At 64.1% G+C, this 9,706-nt stretch overlaps 3 protein-coding genes across 3 annotated transcripts in view; all 3 read left to right on the forward strand.

Annotated features, from left to right (window-relative positions):
- The window catches only part of MNEG_3194 (glycogen synthase kinase 3 beta), a gene marked incomplete at both ends in the record, with an annotated part of 2,946 nt that extends 2,747 nt beyond the window's left edge, over window positions 1-199 (forward strand). Inside the window, one exon of the mRNA XM_014048330.1 lies at window positions 14-199. Within this exon, the coding sequence (XP_013903784.1) occupies window positions 14-199 (186 nt within the window). The remainder of the gene's footprint in view (window positions 1-13) is intronic.
- Window positions 200-2,305: 2,106 nt separating this feature from the next.
- On the forward strand, window positions 2,306-6,284 carry MNEG_3195 (hypothetical protein; the record flags this gene model as incomplete). Its single annotated transcript, XM_014048331.1, has 11 exons — window positions 2,306-2,452; window positions 2,616-2,927; window positions 3,109-3,261; window positions 3,475-3,566; window positions 3,746-3,944; window positions 4,160-4,263; window positions 4,421-4,634; window positions 4,928-5,497; window positions 5,649-5,776; window positions 5,931-6,005; window positions 6,149-6,284. The coding sequence occupies 11 exons, from the start codon at window positions 2,306-2,308 to the stop codon at window positions 6,282-6,284; spliced, it is 2,130 nt and encodes a 709-aa protein (XP_013903785.1).
- Window positions 6,285-7,174: 890 nt separating this feature from the next.
- MNEG_3196 (hypothetical protein) lies at window positions 7,175-9,614 on the forward strand (the record flags this gene model as incomplete). Its single annotated transcript, XM_014048332.1, has 8 exons — window positions 7,175-7,183; window positions 7,268-7,510; window positions 7,701-7,803; window positions 8,117-8,214; window positions 8,384-8,482; window positions 8,723-8,809; window positions 9,027-9,173; window positions 9,513-9,614. 8 exons carry the CDS (start codon window positions 7,175-7,177, stop codon window positions 9,612-9,614), a joined length of 888 nt encoding a protein of 295 aa, XP_013903786.1.
- Between the last annotated feature and the right edge of the window lie 92 nt (window positions 9,615-9,706).

Below are 9,706 nucleotides of genomic sequence, written 5' to 3' on the forward strand. Positions count from 1 at the left end.
CCGCCTGCTGCAGTACGCCCCCAACCGCCGCTTCGCGGCGCACGAGGCGATGTGCCACCCGTTCTTTGACGAGCTCCGGGACCCAGCGGCGCGGCTGCCAAACGGCAAGGCGCTGCCGCCGCTGTTTGACTGGCTGCCGGGGGAGCTGGACCACCTGCCGCAGGAGATTGCGGCCAAGCTGCAGCAGAGGGCCGTCTAATGCGCCCGCGGGTGGCGTTGCCCGCGGGCACGGCCGGTGGATGCACCGCGGAAGAGCTTTTTCAGGCGGCGACGTGATGCAATCACAGGCGCAGGCCCGGGCAGAGGGGCCCGTCGCCATCTGCGGCGGGCACCTCTCAAGTGGTGCCGGCGTGCTTACGCCTTGCAAACGGCCAGGCGGGGTGGCCGCAGGGGCCTTGAGCGCGGCGCTAGGGGCCCCTTGAGGCGAATGCTGCACGTGACACGGCCGGCTCACACAGTTGTAGCCAAGGAACTCACGGGTCGGGTCCAGCCCTGTCCTGCCCCGCCCTTACGACCCGCGTTGTGCAGGCAGTGGGCGCACACCCTTTCCTTCTGCCCAGCATCGGTCCAGCACCTGTGTTTTGCTGCGAATTTTTTTCCCTCCCCTCACTTCTGAATCACGCGTTTGCATCCGACGCGCACGGGTCACCAATGAGTGTTTGGCACATTGATACAGCTGCCCGCAGCTGGCGTGACCGGGCCCCTCAAGGGACCGCTAGCTGTGTACCACCCTCACCCTCAGACGGGTTCACCTGATAGTTACGGTTGCATCACGAACGCTGTGGGGAGTGGCCGGGGCGTGCCTGGTGGGTTGGGCTGGCACAGGCGGCCGCTGCTCTGTTGGACCCTTGCATCCGTCTGCTGCACGGCGGCCCCCTTGCCCATTTTCCATGCCGTGGCGCGGGCGGCAGCCTACTAGCGCCGGGCCGTACCGCCGCTGCCGTCGACGCAGCTGCAGAGGCGCTGGCCCATTCGCCTACACATATTGCGGAGCGCCGGCCGCCCTTGCGGCTCGTCGACGTGGCAAGGACGGCTAACTCAATGCATGCGACCTCGCCGCAGCACGCTTGCTCGTGGCTGCTTCTATGAGGCAGGGGCCGGCATACCTTTTCTATATATATACGCTGCTGGACCTGAGGCTACCCACCCTTTTTGACCCGCGCCGACCGAAGATGTGCATGCATGTGTGCTTGTGCACCCGTGCACAAGTTAACCAGTGCCCCTGTAATTGCGCCTCCTGCTTACAAGGTCCCAAACGGCATGCGTGCTAGCTGGGATGTGCTTGCTGCTCACGGCCCCGTTGAGGCTGCGTCCCTGAAGCTGGTGTTTTGTCAACACAAGAGGGGGATGCTGCACACTTGACATGCTGGGCAGCCATTTGGTGCAGGGGAGGCAGCGCCACGCCAGGACCGTAGGAGGTAGACAGCACGTCAGCCCTGATGTCGTGAGCGGATCAGGCATGTGGCCTGCACACTTGCAGCTGAGCACGCCTGCTGGTGCCTGCATACGGCGCTTTGCCGATCGTACAAGGACAGTGGCGCATGTCGAGACCATTACCTGTGGGGCGCGTGCACCCTTCCAGGCAGCAGGTCAGGGGGGGGGGGAGTGAGCGTGCAGCGGGGTTTGCAGACGACCAGCAGCAGCGGACCTCATGTCAATTTGACACATTGGCTCTGACGTCCCTCTGCCCTGCCAAGCTTCCCGGCAACGTTGAGACTGATTGCAGGAAGGAGAAAACGCATTCAACACAAACATCGCCCGCCGAATGTGGCATCTGCCTCGGTGTCACAAATTTGTAGTACCAGTAACATGGTAGCCATGACAGTGCTTGTGCAAGGTTATTGCGAGTAGGTTGGCTGGACTCTCATGCAAGGGGGACGCTCAGGGTTTTGGTCAGCGCAGTCGTCATCAACATGCAGTCGATTGATCCATGGGGCAAACGCGGGGTGCGCCCTGGGAGCGTGCTCTCCCGGTATAAAAGGTGCACAGCAGAGGTGACAGGGATAAGTGGCTTGGAGGAAGCCGTCAACGGGACTGTCTCGAGTCCCGGCGCTGGAGGCTGCGAGATGAAATTCAAGCTGACAGCCCACAGATCGCCCTGGAGTGAATGGCATCGACTAAACGAGGCATGATCAAAATTCATTTTTGAATACCTAACCTGCTGCAACAGCGCACATTGTCAAATGGGGCAAACTCACAACACCACGATGTGCCTGTTGGTCGCGGCCAAGTAGCATGCCCGCGCGGGTGACACAGGATTGAACAGCACGTATAAGCGCTCTGCAATCCCAGCAGGCGTTGAACCATGGCGGAAGATGGGACGCTCCTTGCGCTCGCGCAGCGACAGCTGCAGGTCGAGCGCCAGCTGCGCACAATGGTCGAGGAGGAGGCCGCAAATGCGCAGGAGCGCTATGAACACGAGCAAGTGTATCAGCAGCATTGTCAAGACGAGGTACGGCCTATCGCATGCCTATGGGTTGTTTGCAGTGCTGCAGCAGCGGAGGCTGGTGCGCGCAAGCACGTCCACTGGGACGCCCGCCGGCCTCTTGTGTGCGCGGCGCGGCAAAGTGATGCCCCGCCCTGCCTGACTGCGACGCTCCTGGGCCTTTGCGCAGAGGGTGGCTGCGCTGGAGAAGGACATCTGCCAGGCGCACCTCGAGAACCACCAGCTGCGCCTGGAAGTTCACCGCTGGCGCAAGCAGCACGCCCTCGTCAAGCTGCGCCTGGCGGGCGCTCAGGAGGACCTCGAGCTGCAGGGCGCCCACTGCCGGCAGCTGGAGGGGCGCTGCGACACGCTGGAGGGCCAGCGCGGCGCGCTAGCGGCGCAGCTGGAGGACGCGCGGCTGCAGGCGGCTGAGGCGAAGGTGCAAATTCTTGAGCTGGCGGAGGTCAAGGCGGGGGTGCTGCAGGAGGCCAGCAAGCTCAAGGTGGGGGCAGAAAACTCACTGCTTGGTGGGGCTCAAGCATTTTTTGTTACTCAGTGAAGGCCTGATGCTGGTGTACACCTGCGAGCGCGGCGAGACGGTTTGTCGGAAAGCCCAGCAGCATCGCTGCTCTGCTGCAGCAGTCAATGATACCGCCACGACGGACGGTTTACATCCCGGACAGGAGGACCTTGGGAACGCGAGCGAAGACCAGTGCCGGCTGACGGAGCAGATGCGGCTGGCGACCATGCGCGCGACCGCGGCGTCCGAGTCGGCGCGCGCGATGGAGGAGGCCCTCGCTGGCGCCAGGCGGGAGGCGGATGCCGCGCGGGAGCAGGTGAGGCGGGGCACACGCCAGCGGTCATGTGAAGCTGTTCTGGTGTCAAGGGTAGGAGTAAGTCTTCCAGGTCTACTGGTATTGCTCAACAGGTGGATCTGGCGGCGTCTCCTGCATGCTGCATGCCCCCCTGCTCTACTTGGCCTATTGCGAGCTTCATCATTCTGCAATGATGACGCGGTGCTGGCACCTTGTTGCTCTTTTGCATCGCAGCTGGCATCGCTGCGCAGGCGCGAGATGGAGGCGTCAGCAGCGCAGGCGCGGCTCCAAATGGCGCTGGAGCAGGCCAGGGGCGAGCTCTCTAGGTGCGGCGCTTGCTCGGTGCGGCTGTTGGGTAACACATGTGCAGCACTGCGGGCCTGCATGCCAGGCCTGCCCCTGACTTGAATGATGACTGCACGAGAAGACGCGCGTTCGAGACGAGAGTTGGTCGGCATGTCTAAGACCTCCGCCGATTCCCACCGCCGCCTGGACCCACACACAGCGCGAAGCAGGAGCTGGCGGACTCTGACGCCGCGCGTGCTGCTGCCGAGGGGGAGGCCGCGGAGGCCCGCGCCATGGCGACCGGCGCAGCCGAGCGGCTGGCTCTGAAGGAGCGCGAGCTGTCCGACTGGCGGGCGCTGGAAGGCGAGAGGAAGGAGCGGCTGAGGGCCAAGGAGGAGCACCTGGAGGCGCTGATGCAGGTGGATGGGGTCAGTTGAGTGCACGGGGGCCCAGCTGGCGCAACGTGGCCGGGTGATAAGCATTCCATCATAGGCTGCAAGAACTTTCACAATCTGCATGCATCATCATACCTGGAGATTGATTGTGCACTTGATTGACAACAACGGTTGTTGCAGCTGCCGCGGCAAAACCCTTGCTGCTAATGCAGCCCCCGACCCCGCCCCGCCTGCGCCAGGAGCGCATTGCGGGCCTCAAGGACCAGGCCAGCATCAGCGAGGCGCGGCTGCTGGACCAGGTGGCTGACCTCAGGAAGCAGCTGCAGGCTGAGGGCGACGCACGGTGAGCGCCTGGACCGCCACCCTTGAGCGTTGCAGCATCATGCGTGCTGGAGATTCAAAAAACAGGAAGGGACAAGCAAGCCAGGCACTGTGGCTCCGACTCACTGCCTGGTCAATCCCCTGGTCTTGCCATGGTCAACTCAATCTCAATTGCACAGAATGCGCAAAGAGGACGCCGCCCGCCGCAGCAGCGCGGACGCCGCCGCCGCCGCGGAGCGCGCGGCGTCGCTCGAGCGCCAGCTGACCGCGCTGCAGCGCGCGGGCGCGGAGCGCGAGGCGGCGCTGGCGCAGGCGCGCGCGCAGCTGGCGCAGGCTGAGGAGAGGCTGATGGAGATGGAGGAGGAGGGGCCCAGGGCCTATGCGCAGGAGCAGGTGCGCGCGGGGCAGCTGCTGCTGCGGCGTGGGGGTGGCGTCTGCCTTCTTGCAAGAGGGTGATCACCAGCTTGATGCACACCTGCCGCGATGTTACCAAGGCTTGCCCAGCGCACTGCATGACCGAAAACCCCAAGGGCAGACATCAAAAACAACACGCCTCAGCATTCTGTCCCAAGCAGGATGCCCTCGCTACGCTTTCCCAGGCTGCCAGGGCGTTTGATGTCGTGGGGCAGCTGGTGCGGGACCTCACGCCACAGCGGCCTCCAGCACCGCGCGCGCCACATGCGCAGCATAGGCCGCGGGACGAGCTTAGCAGCGGCGATGGCGTCGATGACATCAAAGACGACGCGGGCAGCGGCAGCGACACGGATGATGACGAGGATTACGGTGCCAAGGGCAAGGGCCCAGGCGGCAACAAGCGGCGGCACGTGGCGAAGAAAGCGGCGGGCGGCCGCAAGCCGGTGCCTGGGGGCGGAAGGAAGGGGGCGGACAGAAGGCAGGGGGAGAAGGCGGGAGCGGTGGAGCGCAAGCCAGCAGCGGCGAGCAAGCAGCAAAAGAAGCCGCAGCGCTCCCAGCAGGCGACCGCGGTAGATAATGAGGAGGATGACGGAGAGCAGGCGGACAAGGGAAACGGGGAGGAAACCGACCAGGAGCAGCAGCAGGGGCCGCAGCCCAGAGCTTCGGCGGTGCAGCCTCAGGCGGCCGTCAGGCCGGTCAAGTCGGCGACGGCGACGGCGACGGCGACAGCGGCTGCCGCAGCGCCTGGGCATGAAGCATTCAAGGCCCCGGCGAACGATGGCAGCGCGCCATCAGGCTCCCTGGCGGCTGCAGGGAAGCCTGATGGTGTGGCGGCTGCCAAGGTGCGTCGGCAGGGCTTGACAGCCGAACATGCTCAGCATGCACAAACATCAATTCTGGCCGCAGCACATTGATGTTAAAAGCGTCAAAGGCGCTACGAGACTCCCCTGCGACCTTTTCACCCAGGACAACTTCCTTCGATGTCTGTTGCAGGTGATGCCCAGCGCTGCCTTGCCCAGCGTACCGGCGACCGAGGCAAGCGCGCCGTCCCAGGCGGGCAGCCAGCCCGCCTACGAGAGCCGCGCCGCCAAGAACCCCCTGGCCGCCATCCTGCAGCCCAGGTAGGGAATGTACGTCGGTGGCTGCCTGCTTGTAGGCGGAAGCTGATTTTGTGAGGGGTGGTGCCTGTGTTGCTTTGATTGCGGAATGTCATGTGAACGGCATCGGATTATCACTACTGCAGCACCACGACTTGCATTCGTCCGCGTTTTGCAGGGCCCAGGCGGCCGCCAGCCAGCGCCAAAACATGAGCGTGAGCAACCTGCTGGGCAAGCTCGGCGCTGGAGCAGGGTGAGCGGGCCGCAATGAGCGAGCGGGGCGTGGCTGGCAGCCGCAAGCCTGCCAGCCTTGCTCGATCGCATGCTGATGTCAACACCGCAGGGACAGTCGGCAGGTCTCAATGCTGCCGCCCCTCACGCTGCCTCACCCCGCAGGGCCGACAAGCCCGGCGCCCGCAAGCGCAAGGTCGCGCCGCTGCTGCCCTCTGTCAGCGACATGAGCCAGCTGCCCACTCACATGCTGGTGGGGCCCGATTTCACGGCGCCCAGGGTCAAGCGCGCCGCTGGCTGACCTGGGTGGGGGCCTGCCGGGCTCGAATGCCCGCACCTAGGCGCGGCGGGGCCGGAAGTGGTGACAGCGACGAAGACGTTTTGAATTGACACGACAGCTTGGGACGAGCTATGCATTGCCCAGTGCCTCTGCCTGGGCGCGCGCTGGGGCGACAGACCGACCGGATGATTGCACGGGGTTGGGGTTGCGTGCTGCGGGCGTCTCCCTGCCGAAATGCGCGGCATGGCTATGGGGCAGCGCTGCGCATGATGACTGTTGGCAAGGTGCGCACGCTGCAGATTGTGCGTTCATGAAGATTAGCGCACAAGCCTGCCAAATGGTTGCAGCACGGCATGTTCAGCGCAGGTTGGGGAGCAAGGGTGCCAGGTGCGCTGGGGAGGCTGTGCACGCGAGCCTGGCTGGCCGCGTTTTGCGCTTTCAGGAGTGCAACAGCACGGCCGGGTATGTGCGACCCCCTATTACCGGATATGTAAGCGTGCGACACTGCCAGCGCTTTGCGCAAGCTTTGCAGCAGGATCGAACCAGTCGGGTGGTGCGGCTCAACATATGTACCGTTCGAAACAACCCGGCATGCTGCCCCTGACAGCATAGGGACCATCATCTGGGCCAGCTTTCTTGAGTTGGTAGGCACCAGATCATACACCTGCCTCCGGGGCCCAACACTCAAACTGATTTGGTCCAAGTTGGTCAACACCCCTGACACAGCCTGAGAAGGGTTGATCCCTTCCCCCTCGCGTGTGAGATTTAGGCCCGTGATTAGAGCAGATAAAATTGTACGGGCTGGCCTCGCAGCCATGGGCCCGTGTGCAAGAGCACCGAAGGAGGAGGCTCCGCTTTTCGACGATGGCCCAACATGCCCGTACAGCATCAAGCCGTCCACATTGTTTTCTATGAACGAGGTGGGGAGGGCGTACGGGGGCTCCAGATGGACTGGGTGGGTGAGTGGTGCGACAACATGCCCTATCGCTGGCCCTTCCCCTCAGAACAAGGACGTCGACACGCTTAAGCAGTTTGGAGGTGTGTCAGGCCTGGCGAAGGCGATCTGCAGTCACGAACACACGGGTCTCGACCCAGAAGCCAGGCCAGGCGCCCCAGAGAGCGTGCAGGAGCACTCTCGCGTGTTCGGGGCCAATAAGTACAAGGAGGTGGCCTCCAAGAATTTTTTTGCGCTATGCTGGGAGAACATACAGGACCCCATCATCCTGCTGCTGATTGCGGCAGCGCTGGTGCGTCGAGTGCTCGCCACGAGCTGCTATGCGCTGCTGTTTTGAGGCACGCGGCTGGCGTCTGCGGGCGCTTCACCGCCAGGACATCTTCGAGTGGCTATCAAAATCAGTTTCAGCCGGTAGTGATGGCATGATAGGCAGCCAAGCGACGGCGGTACATGGTTGAAGCGCCCCCCGTTGCGCCACGCAGGTCTCAACAATTTTGGGCTCTGTGCTACCGGAGCAGCGGAAAGAGGGCGAATGGATCGAGGGCGTCGCCATCTGGGTCGCGGTGCTGATCGTCATTGCAGTTGGTGGGCGGCGATGCCGGGCATGAACAGCAACGCTGGGGCAGGGCGCCACACTTGGGTGCCGCCACAGGCGCTGGGCGTGCAGCTGGAAGCACATCAGTCAGCGCCAGGAAAATATAACCAGATCTTCAAGCTGAAGCTGTTGCACACAGGGGGAACCTTCTGGGCTCACGCAGCAGCGGTGTGGCGTGCATGCAGGCGCACCTCTGCCAGGCGCCGTCTGCCCAAGCCTCACACACGCGAGGTCCTCGCCCCTCGACTGTTGCTGCTGCTGCTGCCGACCCGTTCGATGCACCCCGACCCCCATGTGCAACAGGCGCCGGCAACGACTACCAAAAGGACCTCCAATTCCGGAAGCTGAATGCAGTGAAAGACATCATAGAAATCAAAGTCGTCAGGGGTGGACAAGTCACGGTGAGGGCGGCGGGCCTGGGGGCTCGGGGGGTGCAGCCACCATTTTCATGACTCATCATCCGGATGGGACGCACAAGAGCAGCGCGCGCGCGCAGCGTTCCAATGCCGCCCTTGGCTGCTGCGCGCGCCTGATGCCTGGCGTCTGCGCTCGCGCCGCCGCCGCCGCCAGATCATCCCCAACACCGACGTGGTTGTGGGTGACGTCATGATCATCGATACGGGTGACAAGATCATCGCAGACGGCATAATGGTCGACGGCCACCACCTGGTGGGCTGGGTTTGGGGGTGCACAGAAGCGCTTTGCGTGTGGGTGGGGTGTGGCAGGAGTGCATACATGCATGCATGTCTGATGTGGTGCGATGCGATTCTCGCATGATGGCCGCATGAGCACACAGATACACACACCCATGTGGTGCATGAAGAAACTTTGCATGCACACACACACACACACACGCACACACACACACACACACACCACATTCATCTCCACGTGCTCACCCCTCTGCAGGTGGTGGACGAGGCGAGCCTGACTGGGGAGAGCGACCCCATCAAGAAGTGCGTCGAGGAGGACCCCTGGTGCCGCAGCGGGACGCAGGTTTTGGGGGGGGGGGGGTGTAGGCCGCGAGGCGCGAGGGACGGGAGCAGCATCGCTTGCGACTTTGGGGACCAGCTGGGGCTCTGCCGAGCCGGCGAGGCAAGAGGCAGCATGGCCCGCAAATGCTGGCGAGGGGCATCGGCAAGGGTGATCTAGCTGTGTATCATCTTGAAGCGCAGTTTGGAGCCCTTGCCACCCGGCCCGCCGCGCCGCGCAGGTGTCGGAGGGCAGCGGGCGGCTGCTGGTGGTGGCGGTGGGCCCGCAGAGCGAGTGGGGCAAGACCATGGCGCTGGTGGGGGAGGCGGGCGACGAGGACACGCCGCTGCAAGAGAAGCTCGGGGACATGGCCTCGTCAATCGGCAAGGTGACAGGACCTGGAGTGGGGGAGGCGCAGGTGTCACAGAGGGACTGTGCACACCTGCGGCTAGGCGGCACCAGCTGGGAGCAATTCCTCTCTGCGGAAGGGGCGGCTGTCTCTCACGTTTGGTTGACGAGTTCTGAAGCCGGCTGGAGCTTCCAGAGGCTGGCAAGTGCTGAATAGGTCGGCTGTCGCACAAGAACGCAGTGCATGCGCCCCGCTGCTCGGCGGCCCGCTCAACACGTCACCAGCACCGCCCGTGTATTGGCCGCCGCAGGTCGGCCTCGGCGTCGCGGTGGCTTCTTTCATCGCCCTGCTCATCAAGTGGTTTGTCACCTGGTGCAGGTGCGGTCGCTCATCCGCCGAGGCCCCGCGAGGCCGTGCCCCTGGGCGCGTGGCCACGCCCCCGCCCTGCGCGCTGGCGCCGCCGCTCCCCCGCTCCCCTAGCAGCAGGCAACGGGAGGCAGCCCCGCGCTGTCGCCCTGCACCACACACACCGCCCGTCCCGACACACCGTCCCATGCGACCCCTCCACACAC

Source organism: Monoraphidium neglectum (assembly GCF_000611645.1).
Source record: "Monoraphidium neglectum strain SAG 48.87 unplaced genomic scaffold scaffold00391, whole genome shotgun sequence".
In the NCBI taxonomy this organism is placed as follows: Eukaryota; Viridiplantae; Chlorophyta; class Chlorophyceae; order Sphaeropleales; family Selenastraceae; genus Monoraphidium; species Monoraphidium neglectum.